Source organism: Balaenoptera physalus, assembly GCF_965194825.1.
Source record: "Balaenoptera physalus genome assembly, chromosome: 11".
NCBI classification, from domain to species: Eukaryota; Metazoa; Chordata; class Mammalia; order Artiodactyla; family Balaenopteridae; genus Balaenoptera; species Balaenoptera physalus.
In genome coordinates this window covers 38279906-38300686 of record NC_138896.1, presented here as the reverse complement: position 1 = coordinate 38300686, position 20781 = coordinate 38279906, and the positions used below count along the sequence as shown (strand labels likewise).

Genomic DNA, 20781 nt, shown 5'->3' with positions numbered 1-20781 from the left:
CATTTGATAAGTAAAAAAAATGAGAAGTGTAGGAAATTCAGATTAACTAGTTTCTTCACGAAAAACAAATCCAGATCTTATGAAAAATAGAATGTATACTTGTATTATATTTAATATAAGATGGAGAAAACAGAGATAGCTATTATTTGTCTTTTGTAAACCAAAATTATTAAACCAATTTAAGTAATTAATTAAATTTTTAAATAAATTTATTTTATTTATTTATTTTTGGCTGCGTTGGTCTTCGTTGCTGTGCACAGGCTTTCTCTAGTTGTGGTGAGCAGGGTCTACTCTTCATTGCAGTGCACAGGCTTCTCATTGCGGTGGCTTCTCTTGTTGTGGAGCATGGGCTCTAGGCACCTGGGCTTCTGTAGTTGTGGCACACGGGCTCAGTTGTTGTGGCACACGGGCTTAGTTGCTCTGTGGCATGTGGGATCTTCCGGACCAGGGCTCGAACCCGTGTCCCCTGCATTGGCAGGTGGATTCTTAACCACTGCACCACCAGGGAAGTCCTAAACCAATTTAATTTAATTTGTCAAAGATTCACCTTAATTATCTGAACCTGGATCCTTAAAAGTTTTCTTAGTTAGCAATTTCTTGTAAGAGGGATTTTTTTTTTAAGTCCAGCACATTTAAAGCATTAGAAGTTCAGTTTCTTTTTTTTTTTCTGTGACTTTGGGGGCCATTAGATTTATATAAACATTTATTTGTCTCTACAAACCAATCCACACAGAACCCCTGTGAGAGATGTAGTACTCTAAGTCATTAATACCCAGATACAGAAAAATATTCACACTCAAAATGAGAGTTAAGGGCCGTTCTGAATTACAGACATGTAGACACACAGACAGGGCTTCTTTTCTCCAACCCTAGCCACAGGTCAAAAGTAAACACAGAAACAAAAACTCTCCAGTTCAGATTTCAAAGAGCTGTTCTCCTCCCCAGAGGGCACAAAATTCTTAACCGATTTGAGGTCACACCTAGAAAAACAAACACACCACCACCAACAACAAAGGATTAGCAAACCAGATTTTCTGTTGTCTCTCAACCAACAGACACTAGGTCTCCTTCACGTATCCCATGGAGATCTACAAATGGTCAGTCCATAAAACGGAATTCCCCATCATGGTTACCACCAAAACCAGAAGCAGAAAATCAGTAAAAACAAAAACGTAAAAACTAGAGAAACAGTCAGCAAACTTAAAGTTCTGCCACACTTGGGATTCCCTTCAAGAGCCAAGAAAAAAAGTTCCTGGGTTCCCAGAGTCCATCTGGGGCTCTTTTTCCAGCAATGCAGTTTACTGGGTTCTGACAGCTGAGTCCACTGGGGCATCTCCATGAACCTCCAAAACTGTCAAACTAGAATTTCCAAAAAGGTAAAATCATGACCCTTAGACAAAAATAAAATGAGTCTATACCAGAGGTTTTATTTAACTCATTTATTAATGAGAGATGTTATGAATGGTTGAAAGAACACTTTAAAAGCTGGACAATTTAACAAAGAAATGTTAGAATCGGATTGCTGAGATAGATTTTTTTTTAAAGCTGGTTAATGTACAACAGGCCATAAATCTTTGGGGTTATCTGTTCTGTCAGACAAAAGTTATTTACATCTCTCCTGGACAAAATCTACAAGTTAACATGTGACTTCATTTAGTCTGGGACCCCTAATCAGTACCATGTGTTGAATTAAGTACATTCACAGAATCTAGAAGATGCTTGGGTGGCCTTGACCCCCCTGTAGAATACTGAAAGGATGTGCCGTCCACTCTTTGTACTTATTTTCAAGTTTTAGATAATTTTCTTTTCGGTATTCATTGCATTTTATTTATAGAAGTGAAAACAGAGCCAAAAAATGTCCAAGAATAGGGGAAAAGTTAAGTAATTTTGGAACACCCATTCAAGAGTACGAAGGAGCAATTTCAATGAGAGTTATGGATGTGAAGAAATTATGGATAAAAAAAACGTACAGCATTATATACATCATAATATTGCAGCTATGTAAAATATATGCATCTGGGAAAGGTGGGATGGAATTATTTTCATTTGAGGAAAGGAGGACACCTTTATTTCTTGCTTCTTCCATCCTGTTGTCTGGAATAGAGATTTCTGAGTTCCGGAGGCTTCTTTCACCTTCATGTGGAGGGTGGCACTGAGGGACAGTTAAGCCTCGAGCTTGAAGTCTGAGGCCCTGCAGACATAGTGGAGCTGCCACAGCAGCCCTGGCCCGAATACGTCAGATTACTTATCTCAGCTTTTATTATTTAAGCCTCAGCTATTTGAGTTTTTCTGTTATTGTTTGTTAGTTTGTTTTTGCTGAATACATCTGAGCCTAATCCTAACCCATATGTAATAAAAAAATAATCTAGGATTCATTCTATATTTAACATGAACAAGCAATTCCAAGTTTTTTTAAAAAAAAATAAATTTATTTATTTATTTATTTTATTCTTGGCTGCATTGGGTCTTCGTTGCTGTGTGCGGGCTTTCTCTAGTTGTGGCCAGCGGGGGCTACTCTTCATGGCGGTGCGCGGGCTTCTCATTGGGGTGGCTTCTCTTGTTGTGGAGCACGGGCTCTAGGCGCATGGGCTTCAGTGGTTGTGGCACGCGGGCTCAGTAGTTGTGGCTCATGGGCTCTAGGGCGCAGGCTCAGTAGTTGTGGCGCATGGGCTTACTTGTTCCACGGCGTGTGGGATCCTCCTGGACCAGGGCTCAAACCCGTGTCCCCTGCATTGGCAGGTGGATTCCTAACCACTGTACCACCAGGGAAGTCCTCCAAGTTCTAATTAAAATTTTAAACTAGATATTAATATTTTAATTCAGAACATAGTCTGTTATACTGCATCATTGAATAGTTTTAGATAATTTTTGAAGACTGATAAACACATTCTGGGGAGGATTGGCTACTGTCCTTTATTAGAGTCCTAAAGGGATGAGACTCAGAACAGGTAGGTTTTGATGTTGGATGGAGGAAGGGAAAAGGTGTGGACAAAGTTCAAGGCACTGCTGAGAGGGCGGCCTTGGATAGGGTCCAGGAGCCTCAAGGGTCGGCCTTGAGGTCAGGTTGGCGGTGGGATTCCAAAACTGGGGAGAGGGGAGGTGGGGATGGCTGAAGACAAACACCTTCTCCTTTTCTGAGGGTGGTCCAGAGCCCTCCCCAGTGGGAACAGCGCCCAACTTACCTCTTCCTTGCAGGTGGCCAAGTTCAGCTTCCTGGGCAGCAAGGAGGAGCCGGGGATGATCTTTGACTGGGTGGATGTGGAGCGGAAGGGACGCCTCTCCCTTGAAGAATTCAGCTCTGGGCTCAGTATGTCTGTCCTGGGGGGGCCTCTGGGGAGTATGCCCAGCATGAGGCAAGGCTGGGCAGACAGGAAAGACCTCAGGACTCCCTACCAATCACAGGACCTTCATAACATGCCCATGTTCTGAGCATGGATGATGATACAGATTTCTGTGGAGAGGAGAACACTAAGCCTGAATGCAAAGGCAGTTGGTTCGAGGCAGAGCTGAGCCTGAAGACTCTAGCCCAGGAGACTTGACTTCCTTTCCACCAGAGAGAGCAGTTACTGGCTGGCGGCTCCCCTGAGCATCCCCCTCCTCCAGAGAGGCCTCCAGGCTTGCTTTCTGATGCCTCCCTTGTCTTCTCCCCAGTAAAAGTTTTCCCTTGAGCAAGAGCTTAAGCACCACCTGTTCTTGAGACCACAGGCCTTGTTTCTGCCTGAAGAAGGTCATATTCTGGCTTTGGTTAAAGGAAATCGAGGCCCCAGGGAGCAGCAGAGGGTGATGTTTAGTGGGTGGGGGCTTCCCAAGCCCTTCCTTAGCCCTCACTGGCCAAGGTTACTCCAACACCGGCTTCTCCAGACATGCCCAGAAGGACCTAAAGACACCAAAGCCGGAGGTGCACAATATTCCTGCTGAGCTTGATGGGGGAAGACCTTCTGGCCCAAGGAATGGAAGGAGTGGTGTCCTTGCAGAGATCCTGAAAAGCACTGTTCAGCTTTTAATGTCTGCAAAGCCATCTGGAGTTCTCCGGTCTGCTGAGTGTCCAAGAGTTTGGGGAACAACAGGAAGGGAGGCCAGGAATCTGCATTTATAGGTTGGGGCTGCCCCAGGAGGTGGTTGCTCCAGTTCTGGTGATTGAGAAGCTGGGGGTAGGGAGGGGAAATGAGGGTCTGGAATCGGGAGTGGGGCAGAGGGAACATTTTGTCCATGTAGCCCCAAGAGGCCATCTTCACATCTGTGTCCATTGTGCCCACTATACTGGGGACTTCCCAAGGTCTATGGAACAAAATTCAACCCCCTTCCCAGGGCCTACAGGCCAGCACCATCCAGACCCTTCCAACCTCTTGGGCTCACTCAATACCACTCGCCTCCTCCAGCATGCCAACCTGGCTCTTACCTCAGGGCCTTGGCATGTGCTGTTCTCTCAGCCTGGAATATGCTTCCCTAGAAATCCACATCGCTTGTTCCTTCTTGTTAGTCACATCTCAGTTCCAGTGTCACTTCCTCAGGACACTCCTAACCACCCCCTCTAAAGTAGACTCTGTCTCGTCTCTCAGTGGAAATTACCCTGTTCATTCCTTTAGCTCACTTGGCAAATCTACTTTAAAAAAAAAAAAAAAAGTGTCCTTTTCAGCATTCATAGACTGTCAGCTCCACCAGGGCAGGGATTTTGGCCAATTTTGTCCCTAGCACATAGTAGATGCTCAATAAATATCCCTTGACTGAGTGAAAAGACTGTGTTGGCCACCGTGGAGCTGCTGTGTGACTTCCAGCAAGTCTTTTGGCCTCTCTGGACCTCAGATGTTCATCTGTAAAAGGGACACAGTGTCTACCTTGAGTAGACGCCAAAGGTTGATGTGAGGAATGTATGACCCTGGCCCAGTAAAATGTGACTGACACAGATATAATGATTTCCCCAGTGACTGGAGCAAGGCAAGGTGGGAGGTCAAGGGATTGAGCTGAACCTCACTCTGCTCCCTTCTGCACCCCTCTGTCTCACAGAGAACATCTTTGGCTCCAGCCCGAGCACCCACAGGCTCCACAGGAGGAGGCCACAGTCCTCCAAGCGAGGATCTGTAGCCACCAGCTTCCCAGTGCGGGAGGAGGCCGACACTGAGGAGAAGGAGGCGTTCTTTGCCTTCATGGAGCAACCGGCAGCCAGCCACTCACTTCCCGAGTAAGGCCAGCATGGTTGTGGGTGCAGGGAGAGCCACTGCTGGTCAGTGGTGTTGAGGACTCTCCTGCACACAAGGTCGAGTGGGAGCCACCAGGTAGAGCTGGGCAGAAATCCTGGTTTAGCCACTTGTTAGCTGTGCGACTGCGGGCAAGTAGCCTAACCTCCGACCTCTGTTTCCCCGGCCACAGAGTGAGCATAAGAGCTGCTGTGGGATTAAATGAAGCCACGTGTGGAGAAAGCCTACCCACTAGGAGTCCATCCCACTCAACCTCTCCCTCCCTGTCCTGCCCTACATGGTCACTCCTCAGAAGGATTAGCGAGTTGAAGGGTCAGCTCCCTAAGGGGACTCAATTCTTAAAAATGCAAAGCTCCCCAAGGGTGCCAAAAAGAGGGTCCCCCAGGGGTATGATGGGGGATGCTTTTCAGGCATGGTGATGCTTTGAGTTGGGCAGGACTGGAGACAGGAGAGCTTGGAGACTGCCTCAGGCTCTGGGCTTTTGGCGTTCACTCATGCTTAGAGAAGGGGCTCCTGCCTAGAAATGCCCCTCTCACACCCCCCAGGTCCCACTGGGTCTGTTAGAACCAACAAGGGAATCGCCCTCACCTGTCTGCCCAGGTTCTCCCAGTTTCTCCCACCCCGCAGGTCTCTGTGAGGACAAGCTCTCAGAGGGTGGGGCAGCTATTGTGGGGCAGGCAGGGTGGGATTGGGGTGCAGCCTGGCGGGACAGGTGTGGTGGGGAGTGATTTACCCACTTGGCAGCTTTGGCCTGGGCTCAGCCCTCAGGCATCTGTCTTCATGACCTAGTTAAATCCATGTGAAAGCAGCATTTATTGAGTGCCAACTGGGTGCCAGACCCCAAGCCAGTGCTTTCACTGGGTGTGTCTCATTCTCCAGTGGCCATTTTATGAATAAGTTCAGAGAGGGCATGGGACTTGCTAAAGGTCACACAGCTAGAGTGGGAGAAGAGAGAAGACAGATGGAAGCCCTGGGCCATCGGACTCCCAAGTTCCCCCACCCCACAATTAATCACCAAACCATAGAGAGACAAAGTGTTGTGGGGATTCACGAAGGGAAAGGGCACAACTGGGAAAGGTTCCTGGGGGAGGTGGCATTTGAGCTTCACCTTGTAGGGTGTAAATAGATTTTCGTGGCCCAGGTGCCCAAGTCTCTTGGAGCGTTGCCGTTAAAGCCGAGGAGTGGGGCTCCCCCTGCCTCCTGGTCCCACCTCGTGTCTAATCTCTGGCTATCCTCCCCTCCCAGGCAGGCGGAAATCTGGCAGCTATGGAGGAAGCTGCAGCAGGAGGAGCCCCAGCTGGAAGGCAACCTGGAGGGCTTTCTGGCCAAGATGAACAGTCGCCTGCAGGAAGCACGGACCGACAAGGAGGTTCTGGAGCTGACCCTGAGGAAGTGAGTTGGGGCCGGGGTGCCTTGCCCGGTGTTGGCACACGGTGGGTGCTCGTTACATTTTAGTTGAATCTTAATTGAATTCTCTCAGCTCCAAAGAATGGAGGCCAGGTGTCCACTGCAGGGCCTGGGAGCTGGACGGGCAGAGCTGAACTGGAAGAAGGGGTGACTAAGGGGACCTACTGGGGAGGACAGAGTTAGGCCTTCAGCCAAAGAGGGAAAGGTCAGTGTGTCTTGGTGCAGGGCCACTGTGGCACCTAACTCCAGGGCAGCACTCACATAGATTACAATGCATGTGGTGATCCTGGGGTTGGCATGGGCACAGCCTTGCCAGGGAGTCTGAGTTATGGGGGTAGGAGGACAGCAACAGCGGGAAGTGGGGACAGAGTGATGGGGCTTTGGGGACTATGAGACAGGGCCACAGGAACCAACATCTTGATGATGGTTATGGGAGTCGGCATGATGGGATCCGATGACCTATATCAAGGGCATATATGTCAGGAGCTGTTACTGGGGTGACTGTTCTCAGGGCGACAGGGGTCAGTGACCGCTGGCAGAGTGAGGTGGACAGCAGCATAGGCTGCAAACCCAGGCCCAGACCACCTCTGCCAGCAGCAGGGTCCCAGGGTGCTGATGGGCTGCCTGGCCCCGCCCCCCACCCCTTGCAGGCGGGACTCTGACCACCATCGCACGGTCCAGCAGCTCTACGAGGAGATGGAGCAGCAAATCCGGCAGGAGAAGCAGCAGCTGCAGGCTGAGGTAGGCTCTCCGCGACAGCCAACCTCTCCTCCCTCCCTGAACTCCCCTGCTGGCCAAGCAGCGGGCCGGCCACTGGCCAGTGTGGGGCAGCAGGAGGCTGCTGGGAGTAGATCTTCTCATATCCCTGAGCTCGTATTCCTCAGAGAGGCGGGGTGGGGAGTGCTGAGCCTGGGCCCCCTGCTCACCTCTGCCAGGTCTCGCGTGTCTCCTGGAGCCACTCCTTCTGCTCTCTGGGTTTCTGTCTCCTATTGCCTGAGCCAGGGCAGCTGTCCGAGACCCCTCCTTGTTGAGACATCCTGGACCCTGCACCCTAGGCCTGGGTGGAGGTGAAGTGTGGGGAGGGCCAGCCCAGTCCAGCTGGGTCTTAGATTCGGCAATACGGGGGCTGAGACCTTTCTGCTCCCCAGAGCGACTCCCGGGGCCTGGCCCTCAGCTCCCAGATGCAGGAGGTCCTGGAGGCCAAGGAACGTGCGGTGCAGCGCCTGACTGAGGGCCAGAAAGAGGTGAGTGACGGGTTTCCCCGGGAGCCCAATTTCTGAGGATTCACAGACCCTGACACCCATCTCCTGAGGGTTCCCTGGGCTCACTGGGCTCCTGCATCAGAGCTGGCCCCTAGGAAAGCCATGTCTCTGGCCTTTTTCTGAGATGAGGCCGGGTAGTGCAGTGGAAGTACTGGGACATGAGTCAGAAGGTCCAAGTTCAAATTCCTGCTGTTCCAATTAAAAACCATGCAAATCTGAGGAAATAATTTTGCTTGTCTTGGCCTTAGTGTCTCCATTTGTAAAATGGGAATAGCCACATCTACTGCATCTCCCCAGCTAGTTGTGTCAAATGAGGTAATAAATGGGAAAGCATTTTGAAACAGGAAAGCACTGGGCAAACACAAAGTCTCAGCGTTGGAGAAGCTTGGTGATAGGATGGTGTTCAACTTTCATCTCCATTGTCAGCTGAGTCACCTTGGGCAGGTTTTTAACCTCTCTGACCCCTGGTTTCCTTACTAGAGAAATGGAGATCAGAACTTTTGCCTTAGAAGGCTGCTGTGATTATTAGAGATACTATATTTGAGGGCCTAAGACGGTGCCTGGCTGGTAGTATGTGCTTTACATATCACAGTTGTTACTGTCGCTGAACCTGACCTAGCTTCCTGGTCAGAATACCTGCTACCCCAACACCTCAGGTCTCGTAACCTATAGTCACTTCCAGTTGGCATTGTGCTAAGCCTTTGGGTCTGAGACCCTGCCCCATTTTCTCTTCCCTCCTCAACTTCCAGACCACTGACCTTAGTAAAACCACCATCTGTTGTAACCAGGACAACCTGCATTCCTTCAGCACTGGACCAGGTTCCCAGAGCCTTCCCCACTGTTGCCTTGGCTGGTCCTGCTACCTGGTCTCACCCTCCTGACATGGGTTGATTTCCCAGGTGCCTCTGCAGTAGCTGCTCCTTGGAAACTGAGGCGGGCCCCTTCTACCAAGGGAAGAGGTTAGACTTTCCACATGGGACCATTTTGTCCTGTCCCCTGTGGGTGTGAAGCCTCTCCCCGCAAGGCTATTCATTCCTTCACCCAACAACTATTTATGGTTCAACCACTATGTGCCAGGCACTGTTCTAGGTTCTGAGGAACATAATAGACACAAATAACTCCTGTCCGTGGAGTTATTGTCTAGTCAGAGAGAGAGATGATAAACTAAATAAGCAAGTAAAATCTATAACATATTAGATAGTGAAAGTGTTAAGGAGAATAAAGTAAAGCAGGGCAGGGGGACAGAAGGGTTTTGATAGGGGAGTCAAGGAAGGCCTCACTAAGATGATGACTTTGGAGGAAAGACCTGAAGGAGGTGAGGAGTGGACCATGTGTTATCTGGGGGAAGAGCAGTCCAGGCAGAGGGAATAGCAAGTGCAAAGGCCCTGAGGCGGGTATGATGTGCTGTGAATGTCCAAGGACCAGCAAAGAGACCTGTGGGCTGGAACAGACTGTGGGAGCAGGTTGGGGGGTGGTAGTGGGAGAGGGGGTCAGAGATGTAACAGAGGTGGGGTTGGGGGGGGAGACTGTTCAGGGCCTTGGAGGCTATTGTGAGGGCTTTGCCTTCCGTTCGGCATGGTCAAGAAGCTCTCCATCTCCCAGTCTTGTGACCTGCTGTTGGATCAGGAGCTCCTTGTAGACCAGATGCGCTCAGAGATGAGCAGCCATTGCAGAACGTTGAGCAGAGGAGGGTGTGATCCCATGTATGCTTCAGGCCCTTGTGGTGCTGGCAGTTTGTGTTTCTTACACAGTTCCCTCTCTCTTTCCCATCCCCAAAATTCCAGTGTCTCTCCCGGGTGGGAGGTAATGGAGCTAATTAGGCCAGTGAGGGGGTAACAACCGCCCCCACCCGCCCCTATCCTATGTTTTAAGCTGGGTCTCCAGGAGCCTGGAGTCTGTGCCCCACAGTGGCCTTGGGAGGCTGTTTGTTCCCCTGAAGGGCACCTGGGCTTCCCTCCTCCTCACCCTCCACCTCCTGCAGCTGGAGGCCCAACTCCACCACCTCAGCAGCACACACCAGGAGGCCAGCTCGGAGAACCAGCAGCTTCGGGAGGCCCAGCGTGACCTGGCTGGGAGGCTGGAAGAGGTGCAGGGGCAGCTGCAGGTGACCAGGGGGCACCTGAATGCCACCAAGGGCCATGTGTCCTGGCAGATGGAGGAGGAACCGAGGCAAGTAGCTGCCACCCCTGGGCTGGGCTGGAGACCAGGGGCTTCCTGGAAGAGGGGAGGGTGGCTCTGAGTTCTCCGAGGCTCTGCTCAGTGCCCAGAGCACACAGACTCCCGCCTTAAACCTCTCAACAACCCTGCCAGGCTGGGATTATCATGCCCATTTCTCAGACAAGGAGACAGACAGGGGAAAGTCATGTGCCCAGACACACGTGACATATGAGTCACACAACTGAGATTCACACACACACACACACACACACACACACACACACAGGCTAGTGCAGTGCTGGATCCTTGGCGGGTACAGCACCCAGTCTACTCGTTACAGGTCAGAGGAGTGGGATGGGCCAGAATGGTAGGGAAGGCTTCCTGGAGGAGGTGAGGCTCCATATAGGCCTGGAAGGATGAGCAGGATTGGAGGTGGGGAAGGGTAGGGAGTGTGTGCCGGGACAGAAGCGCTGCCAAAGGGAAGACTGGGAGGAAAGGCTAGCGGTGAGGTGCACACCCAGTGGTGATGGATGCCGACAGGGTTGGTGTGACCTCTACCCGCCCCTCCCCTGACCTTAGCTTCCCACACCCTTTCTAGTGTCCCCAGAGCAGGTGAGGAGAAGGCCTCAGTCTCCTCTGAGGAGGCTCCCCTGCCCGGACTGACTGGGGACAGTGATGACTGGGACCAGCTCTGCAGCAGCTTCAGCGGCACCCGCCACAGTGCCCTGCAGCTCTCCAGGAGCCCACCCCCAGCTCCGAGAGCCTCCTCAGGCCCCCAGACACCCCGAGCGGTCAGGCAGATCTCCACGTCAGAGCCACGTGCTTTTCTCTTTGGTCAGGAGCCACCTTCAGATCCAGATGGGTCCCCAGGAAGCCCCCCTGGGGTGCCTTCCTGGACCAAGGAAGAGAAAGGAGTGGACCCAGAGGGGCAGGACATCAGCCCAGAGCAGACTGGAGAGCCCCCCAGCCTGGAACCTAAGGAGGAGTCAGGGCCTAGCCCTGGGGTCCACTTCCGCTGGGGGCTTCCAGGGGCTCCAGCCGGGGAGTCAGGGGGCCTGGTGGCAGCTGCGCTCAAAGTGCTCATTCCTTTGGAGGATGGGGCCCCTCCTCATGTGACCTCTCCCCCTCCCCAGGCCCCAGCTGGGCCCAGTGAACAGTTCCAGGCCTCATACCCAGATGATGAGGGCCCCGGGCCTGGGCCTGTCCCAGCCAAGCCACCCAGGCAGAGAGAGGCCCTCCCTCAGGACCCACATGCCGCTGGCTCTGAGCCAGGGATGGGGTCCTCAGGAGCTGGAGCCCTCACAGCAGGGCTGGATGAGCCCTCCCAGGGCCTGGAGCCTGTGGGTCAGGCTCCCACAGAGGGATTGGAGCAGGGCAAGCTGAGCCCAGATGCACAGGAGGGCCGTCCTGGGGGACTACAGGAAGTTCACAGCCAGGTCCTTGGGCCTGAAGGGCTGCCTGCCCTACCCCACCAGAGTCTGGAAGAGGAGCCCAGGGCTGACGAAAGGAAAGCAGGGGACCAAGGAGGGCAGGATTTCAGGTCAGAGCTGTCCGTTGAGGCTCATGGCCTGAAAACTGGGCACTCGGAACTCCCCCAGCACGATTCCCCACCTGCTCCTCTCCCACCTGACACAGCACAGGCTCAGGCTGAGGCACAAGCCCCAGCTCCTGAAAAACCATCACCTTCAAGGGGCTCTCCCCCAACACGGGCTCAGCCTGGGGATGCAGCAGGGCCCCAGGAGCCCACACAAACCCTCCCCACCAGGGCTGAGCTGGAAGCCCAGCCCAGGCCCCAACCTACAACCACTCACGCAGAAGAAGAACCAGGGCCCCCTCAATCCAGGGAGCCAAGGGCAGAAAACAGGCCTGAAGATCCAGGAATGGACTCCGGAGGCATTGGGCTGACCCCATCCCCACGGGACCGCACGGCCAGTGAGTCTTTGGCCAATCCTGATTACGCCTTCCACGTCATCTTCCTGGGAGACTCGAATGTGGGCAAAACATCCTTCCTGCACCTGCTGCACCAGAACACCTTCGCCACTGGGCTGACAGCTACTGTGGGTAAGGGCCACCTGGGGAGGGCGGCAGGGGAGGGAGGGGAGACCCGGGGGACCAGGCTGAAGAGCTGGAGCAGGCCCAGAGCAAGCCATCCCTCAGGAAGCTGTAGGTTCTGCCCTCACCACAGGCCCTGCATTAGACATTATTTTATATGGGCATAATCTGGCTATTTTACTAATCATCTCTAATTACAGGTAATTTGCTTTTTCTGCATTGATCTGATTAGCTAATAATGTACCACATCAATAAAGCACCCTGCAATTTAGCTGCCAGCACTGGCTGATGGTGAAAACAAGCAGGTCTCCACCCATGTGGCCCCTGGGCAGGCCACCGCAGGCACAGGGTCCCTGCTGCTTGAATTTGCTCAGGACCAACCCTAGGCCAGTCAGCCAGACTCTGGCAGGAAGTGGCCTTTGGCAAGTTGAATATTTTACGCAGAATGTGTTTGTAGAGTGGGGTAAGTTAGGAACACAGGTGCCTGAGTTCAAAATCCAGCTCTGCCTCTTACTAGTGGTATGAACTTGAGCAAATTATGTAACCCCTCTGAGCATAATGGGATCAACAGTAGTGCTGACCTCATAGAGGGGCTGTGAGAATTAGTTCAGTTAATACATATCAAGTTCTCGGAATAATATCTGGCATGTATTAAGTGCTCAATATTAGTTATTTTTATGGTTATTATTATAAGTAAACTTCTGATAATGTCTAATTCAGTGGCTTTTGCAAATGAAATGTCCCATAGCACAAAGCCTCCTCTCTTTAAAAATATTGGGATATGTGGCCACTTGAACATTGCATAGAGCCACAGAAAAGAGCTCGTGGGAACAGCCAGCTTAGGGGCAAAGTTGGAAGGATTCATGTCTTTGTGTCCATCAGGGTGCGTGCTGATGGGGATCAGTGCTAGACCAGTGGATAAAGTTCTCAAACGTTATGTAAGAGAGGCCCCCCAGGACAAGTTCTTGAAACTTTCTCTGCCTGAGGATCCTCACCTGGGGAGATAGTTAAAAATGCAGTGTTGGGCTTCCCTGGTGGCGCAGTGGTTGAGAATCTGCCTACCAATGCAGGGGACCCGGGTTCGAGCCCTGGTCTGGGAAGATCCCACATGCCGTGGAGCAACTGGGCCCGTGAGCCACAATTACTGAGCCTGCGCGTCTGGAGCCTGTGCTCCGCAACAAGAGAGGCCGCGATAGTGAGAGGCCCGCGCACCGCGATGAAGAGTGGCCCCCGCTTGCCACAACTAGAGAAAGCCCTCGCACAGAAACGAAGACCCAACACAGCCATAAATAAATAAATAAACAAATACTTTTTTAAAAAAAATGCAGTGTTGTCAGGAAAAGGGGACCCATAGGAGGCCTGGTCTGATGTTGAACAGGGTCACAGGGTCTGCAAGGCCACCATCCTTAATCACCTAAGCTACTGGTTACTGACCACCTACAATGCACCAGGCATACATGCCTTATTCCTTACATCAGCCCTCCCTGTGATTGAGCCTCTCCCATTATTATGTGGTAAGAAGTTTCCACAAAATTCAGTAGAGAAAAATACAGATTGCATAACTGTAAAAAGACAAGGCAACTCTGCATGCACTGCTAGCCAGCTGGGAGGACCTGAGATCCAGGTGCGGGATCCAAATCTGTCCCACTGCTAGCTGTGGTTTGGTGCCCTTGGTGGCTGTCATCCATCTGGTTTAACTATCACTGGGGACGATTCCTGCTTCCTCAGCCATAAACATTTCCCCACTCAGCATCACCCTGCTCCATTCCCACCCCCCTTTCTCACCTGCCTCCATTTGAGAACAGGGCTGGTGGAGGACCAGAGCCAGAGCCAATCAAATTATAGCTGATTGTGCATTTTTTTGAGGCTTCTCCGTATCTACCCCCATTTTACAGATGAGGAGAACAGAGAATTGAAGACCCAGTTAAATTTCTTGCCCTACCTGGGCCCCAAAGTTCAAACCCGGGTCCACCTGCCTTCAAAGCACGCGCCCCCACTCCAGAAGTTTTACCCTCTTATGGGTTCAGCCTTGCCCTCTCCCTGGGGTTGTTCATGTAAAATAGCAGATTACTTGGGAAGCTGAAAACATTATATTTCTAACAGTTTATGTGGTTAAGTTGTAACATGTTTGGGGGAGGGTGTGGGGTTACATGGGTGGATTGAGGAGGGTGATGGGCAGGGAGGTGGAAAGTGGGAGTTAAGTTACTAAATGCAAGGGTTTAGTTAGGATTAGGGTTGCTCAGTAGATCACACAGTGGGTATTTAAGCAGAGGCTGGATATCATCTCGGGGGGTGGGATTGGATAACCTCAGAAGTTTCTGCAGACCCTGGGCTTCCTTAGACCTTGAGGAAAGAGGGCAGTAAAGAGAAACGGAGGGACTTCCCTGGCGGTCCAGTGGTTAAGACTCTGCGCTTCCACTGCAGGAGACACGGGTTCGATCCCTAGTCGGGAACTAAGATCCCGCATCCAGTATGCCACATGGTGCGGCCAAAAAAAAGAGAAGTGGATGCTACAGACAGACTTTTGCTTCAGCATTTTGCTGAGGTCAGGACTCCCAGCTGCCACTTCTGCCAGCTTCCTGTGGAGAGCATGGGTGTGGGGGGTGGTCTGTGGCTTCAGTCACCACCAGGGACAGCAGCAGGTGCTTCTGGGGGCTGTCATGAGAGACCTAGACCTTGAGGAAGGTCTTACCAGCTCAGGGATAATATGAGGAGATGCCCCTTTCCTGAGCTGGTCTGGGCCCTGCAGTGGGCTCAGCATGGATAAAGCAGCCCCTCTCTATCAGCCCCACCCCGCCTGGTGTCCCTGGGAAGTAGAGGTTGGCTGGAAGGTGCTCCCCAAAGATTCCAAACCTCCCTGGGACTTCACTATTACTTCCATATTTCCAGGCATAGGAGGTGTCTAGAACCATGACACAGGGAAGGGTGGGTCTGTGAAATTTGAGGAGTTGGGGCTCAGGGAGATGAGAATTCATAGTGATAATAAAAATTACCACCTCCTAAGCACCCCCTAGAAATTAGGCTGAACCTTGGACATAAGTCATTTAATCCTCCCAACCACCCAGTGATGTGGGTGTTTTTAAATTGCCACCTTGCAGATGAGGAAGGAAGGCTCAGAGAGGTGAAGTGACTTGCCTGAGGTCACACAGCCCGCATAGCAGCAGAAGGTGGACAACTCACGGCCCAACTGGTCATCCTTGAAGCCAACATTCCTTCCACCCTCCTAGGCTGCTGTCTGGGTAAAGGGGGAAGATGCATGCAATAATTAGGAATGAAACAAGAAGTATTATAAAAAATAAATTAACAAAACTGATCTTCCTGAGTAGCCTGAGGAATAAACACTGCCGTGCAGTTGAGAAGACAGATTTTTTTTTTTGTAGAGGTAAAAACAATGCAAGGTGCCTCACGCTGGCCAACTCTCAGGGCGGCAGTGCAGTGGGAGCTGCGTAGTCAGGGAAGGCTTCTTGGAGGATGTGGGCCCTCAAGTATGGATGGGATTTGGAGAGCAAAAGGGAAACCCAGCAGCTGGAGGTTCCCATCCCACCCTGGCTGGTACTGGGGACAGGTATGTATTCAGGCAGGTCTCAGCTGCAAGTCCGGGATGGTAACTTGAAAGTAAGCTTGACTCTCCTCTGTGTGTCCTAGGAGTGGATTTTCGGGTCACAAACCTGCTGGTGGACAACAAGTGCTTTGTGCTGCAGCTCTGGGACACAGCTGGCCAGGAGAGGTAACGGGCATTGTCGGCATTAGTGGCTGAGCCTGGACTGCAGAGGAGTGGAGGGCAGCCTTGACCCTGAGGAGTCCAACATGGGCTAAGAGGCAACCAAGTGCAAATGCAGCTTCTACCCCTGATGATTCAGGAGGTCAGGGATGGAGAGATGAGTCCAGTCCCCATGCAGGAGACAGGACAGCAGACCCAGAGTTCCCCTCAGCATGGCGGGGCACCTGTGATGGCCGTCCCAACAGGGGACAGCCACCCAGTCGCCTGTCCTTCTGAAAACGCTGGCTTTCCACTTTCTGGTTAAGCCGTAGTGATCAAAACTGAAAAGGCACATCTTCTGTGACCCAGAAGTTCTACTTCTAGAAATTCATTCTATTGATAAACTCATACATGCCTATAATATCAAAGGGACCAAGACTGTTCATAGCAACACTCTTTATATTATGAAACATTGGAAACAACCTAAACACCATCAGTAATGGACCAGTTAAATATATTAGAGTCTCTCCACACAATAGAATATTATGAAGCCACACAAAAGATGGAGGACCCTCTTTATGTACCAATAGGGAAATATCTTCAAGACATTTTATAATGTGGATAAAACACAGTACAGAATACTGAATATTAATAGGTACAGTGTTTTACACCGTATTTGTTTAAACAGTGTGTATATGGGTATATGTGTGTGTGTGTACATATACATTTATGTATCAGTATAGATATAAAATACCTCTGGGAAACTATTTAAGAAATGGGTAACTCTGGCTGCCTCTGGGGGTGGCTGCAGGATGAGGGTGGGGTTGGCTGGGAGAGACTTTTCACGGGGTGCCCTTTGGTACCTTCTGAAATTTGAGCCATGAAGACTGTTACCTATTCAACAATAAGCACACTGTAAGAAGGAAAATACGTGCACGTTCTCTTTGGGAAGCAATTAGAAGCAGATGGAGTGGCTGAGGCCTAGAGAGGTCAGGGCTTGGGGTCAGGCCGCCTGGCATGGCCTGATGCGGACTCTCTGGGCAGGTACCACAGCGTGACGCGGCAGCTGCTCCGCAAGGCTGATGGAGTGGTGCTCATGTACGACGTCACCTCCCAGGAGAGCTTTGCCCATGTGCGCTACTGGCTGGACTGTCTCCAGGTGAGCCGATGGCTGCTGGGGTTGGCCCCCGTGTGTGGAGTCAAGAGGGAACTTGTATCCTTCCCACTCCCTCTTTTCTCCCAGGATTACAAATGACACAGCAGACATATGGGTGACATAATCTACTGAGGGTATGTGGCTGGATGGGCTGGGAACATAGTAGTACAAAGAAACTACAACCACATAGTACGGCCTCCAAAACAAACTCTCTCCTTTATCCTGTGACCATTTTTTTCCTATATACAGAAGCTCTGTGATGTCTTCTTAACACCTGGGGATAATGCAAGTCTAGTGCCACTCTAGGGGATCATTCCTCTGTTCACACATCTCTAGTTCTTTCCCCTACGTACTTACTTGCTGTATGTATACATGCTGAAGTTCTGCAGTATGTGCTAGCACAGAAGAGGGGTATGAAGAAAGACATGTTGTCTTCTCTCTAGAAATTTCTAGTCTAGTTGAAGAGATGCAAGAGAAGCAGGATAAGGTGATACATGAGGGGAGCTGGGTTCTGGGTTCTGATAAGACCTGGGTTTGTATCCCAACTATCCCATCCCAACTTTGTGACCTTGGACAAGTGACTTCAACTCTCTGAACTTCAATTTCCCAACTTTTCTCATAGAGCAGTTGTGAGGATTAACTGATATAACTGCTTTCAGCACAGCACCTGATATACAGTAAACAGAAGGTATTATTATTATTATCCATGAAACAATTAGGAGATGAGCCAAGGCAGCCTGCGTAATCAAATGCTGGGCTGTTCAACACAGGCAGGAAAGAGGGGCATAGGCAGGAGCAATCTAGGAAGGCTTCCTGGGGGAGGTGACTTTGAGGTTGGCCTTGGAAAGTGGGTGACATGTTTGCAGGCAGAGAGGGGGGTAGGTTCACTGCAGATGGAAGGGAAAGTGTCAGAGGTGGGAAGAGTGTGGAGTGGGTGTGATATGGAAATGTGGGCATGTGTGGAGGGAAGTGGCACACAGTCAGCTTCCTGGAGAGCATGGCCAAATCTACCCAGGGCCTGGCACACAGCAGGTGCTCAACATGTGTTGCTGAGGGAACATGTTCTGTGTACAGGATGCAGTGTCTGACAGCATGGTCATCCTTCTCTTGGGAAACAAGACAGACTGTGAGGAGGATCGGCAAGTGTCCACCGAGGCTGGGCAGCAACTGGCCCAGGTGAGTACCTGGGCATCAGCCCCTCCCCCAGCCTGGGTTGGGCAGACCCCTCCCTGAGGGTAATGAATAGGTCACCCTGGCCTAGACCACAGAGAAGGATCCATTCCTGCCCTTGCCCAATCAAAGAGTTCCTGCCCTTGCCCAATCAAAGACCGACAGCCTCCCACCCACCCGGGCCTAAGACCTAAACACCAGACGGTAACAGTGGGCGTGACATTGAACCTCACTGTTGAATTAGCAAATCCCCACAGTGTCCTGACCTACATAAAAATATCTTCAGAGTCAAAATCTTTTTAAGCTTCACTTAAAATTCCCAATCAAATCTTAATTTTATCTCTGGTCTCTAATTAACATAACATTCCTTCTAATTTATTCTATCTTAAGACCCAAAATCTTCCCTGGGAAGATTGCATCAAAATCCCTGTCATCAGACAGGGGACAGTGGATACTATTTATTTATGAATAGAACTGAACTACATTCCAGAAAATCTGGAGAATAATAAAGGTGGAACAAAGACTCGCTCCCTGCCCTACCTCTGACACCACCCCTCTTGGCATTTCCATATCGTATTTCCTTCCTGTTTCTTTTCTCATTTCTCCTGATCATGAGGTCATCATTGTGACTCCTGGTTGGTGGGAACTTTTTCCTCTTAAAAGTAGTAGCTCATCTCCTTGACACAGTAATTCCTCCTCTAGCAATTTATCCTAAGGAAAGAGTCAGAAATAATAATTCTTAATGATGTACTGGATACCCGTGTATTATGTATAATTGAACATTTGTATGAGGATATTCTTTACAGTGTTATTTATAAGAACAAACCTTTGGCAACAGTTGGTGGTTAATTTGTGGAGCTTCATGTGAGAGGCTAGCATTTGCCATTAAGAATCCTGTTCTAAAAAATATTTAAGGGTGTGGAGGAAATGCTTACAATATAATGTGAAGTCAGAAAAGCAGCTGCATCTCTGGGTATAGGTTAGGTTGAATCATATGAGATTGCTGATATTTGACTGTTTGGTGTCTATCAAAACAGCACTTTCATATGGTTTAACCTAAAGTATAACGACGTGGGCTTCCCTGGTGGCGCAGTGGTTGAGAATCTGCCTGCCAATGCAGGGGACACGGGTTCGAGCCCTGGTCTGGGAAGATCCCACATGCCGCGGAGCAACTAGGCCCGTGAGCCACAACTACTGAGCCTGCGCGTCTGGAGCCTGTGCTCCGCAACAAGAGAGGCCGCGACAGTGAGAGGCCCGCGCACCGCGATGAAGAGTGGCCCCCGCTTGCCACAACTAGAGAAAGCCCTCGCACAGAAACGAAGACCCAACACAGCTAAAACTAAATTAATTAATTAATTAATTAAAATGAATAATGCTTTAAAAAAATAAAAATAAAAAATAAAGTATAACGACGTTTAGCCCACCACGCTCACCCCCCAATAAAAGGGTTATATAAAATAGAATGGAACTATATACTCAAACACTAACAGGAGTGTTTTATATTTTGTATTTCTACTTTTTTATGCTACATTTTCAAATATTTCCCCCAATTAAATATTTTTGAAATTAAAAATACATATAACTAATGACTTAAAAATGTCCCCAAGGACAATTCTCCAAGTTGGGACACAGGCTTCCCACCGTCACTCTGAATGCTGTGGAGTTTTCTAGGTGGCATCTTTGATACCTTGTCCAGCCAGGGTGGAGAGACAGTGGGCAGAGGGCCAAGGCTGGGCACTATGGGCCACAAGGAGACGGAGATGGGCTGCCTTACCTGTTGGGGTTGCCTGGGGGTGTACTGGGTGGGACTCTGTCTGATGATCAGGTCTTTGGTGGTGGGCACTGCCACCTAGACTCTCAGTGGTCTCCCCCACGGCACCTGTACCCCTATCTGTCTGGCTGCAGGAGCTGGGGGTCTCCTTTGGAGAGTGCAGCGCTGCCCTGGGTCACAACATCCTGGAGCCTGTGGTGAACCTGGCCCGGTGAGTGCCGCCCCGCTGCTCCCCACCCAGAATCTTCTGGACAGCCTTCAGCTGACTCATGTGGGAGGGGAAGGCCCATTCCGAGGAAGCACCTGTGAAAGCACAGGGCTCAGAAGTCTGGGGAAGGAGAGAGAACACTGCACGGAGTCTCCTCACTCCAATTCTACCAGGCCTGTTAGCTGCGTCACCTCTGGGAAGTCTCCCGTCCCCTCTCTGAGCCTTGGTGCAGTGGCCGGGGGGGCCGGGTTTGATCCCTGGTTGGGGAACTAAAATCCCACAAGCCAAGCGGTACGGCCAAAAAAAAAAGTAATAATAATGCAGTGCATTTAGAGTAAAATCCAAATGCCTCTCAGTGGCCTGTATTGGCTCCAGTACCATCTCCCCGCCCGCCCCCCCCCATAAGCTTCAGCCGCTCAGAGGGACCCTCCCTGACCACACCCCCTCCCACCGCTATTCTGGATTACCTTCTCTGTTTGTGTCCTTCAAAGCCCTTCTTGAAAAAAAAACAAAAAAGCCCCTCTTGACAAACTGTAGTTGCACATGCATTTGTCTGTTTTCTTTTTGCTGCCTGCCTTCCCTACCAGGCTGTAGCTCCTGGAGGGCAGGGTCATGCCTGTTTTGTTCAGCCCCTCCTCCTGGGACCTGGCACATACTAGGTGTTCAATAAATGAATGAAGTAAGTGAGGCGGGAGGAGTATTA

At 50.8% G+C, this 20781-nt stretch overlaps 1 protein-coding gene across 1 annotated transcript in view; it reads left to right on the top strand.

Annotated features, from left to right (window-relative positions):
- RAB44 (RAB44, member RAS oncogene family) overlaps positions 1-20781 on the top strand; it is a 41916-nt gene that overhangs the window by 20080 nt on the left and 1055 nt on the right. The window contains exons 3-13 of the mRNA XM_082412697.1: positions 3196-3307; positions 5005-5179; positions 6441-6587; positions 7253-7343; positions 7751-7846; positions 9846-10033; positions 10620-12082; positions 15719-15800; positions 16818-16932; positions 18004-18105; positions 20005-20081. Coding sequence (XP_082268823.1) covers positions 3196-3307; positions 5005-5179; positions 6441-6587; positions 7253-7343; positions 7751-7846; positions 9846-10033; positions 10620-12082; positions 15719-15800; positions 16818-16932; positions 18004-18105; positions 20005-20081 — 2648 coding nt within the window. The remainder of the gene's footprint in view (positions 1-3195; positions 3308-5004; positions 5180-6440; positions 6588-7252; positions 7344-7750; positions 7847-9845; positions 10034-10619; positions 12083-15718; positions 15801-16817; positions 16933-18003; positions 18106-20004; positions 20082-20781) is intronic.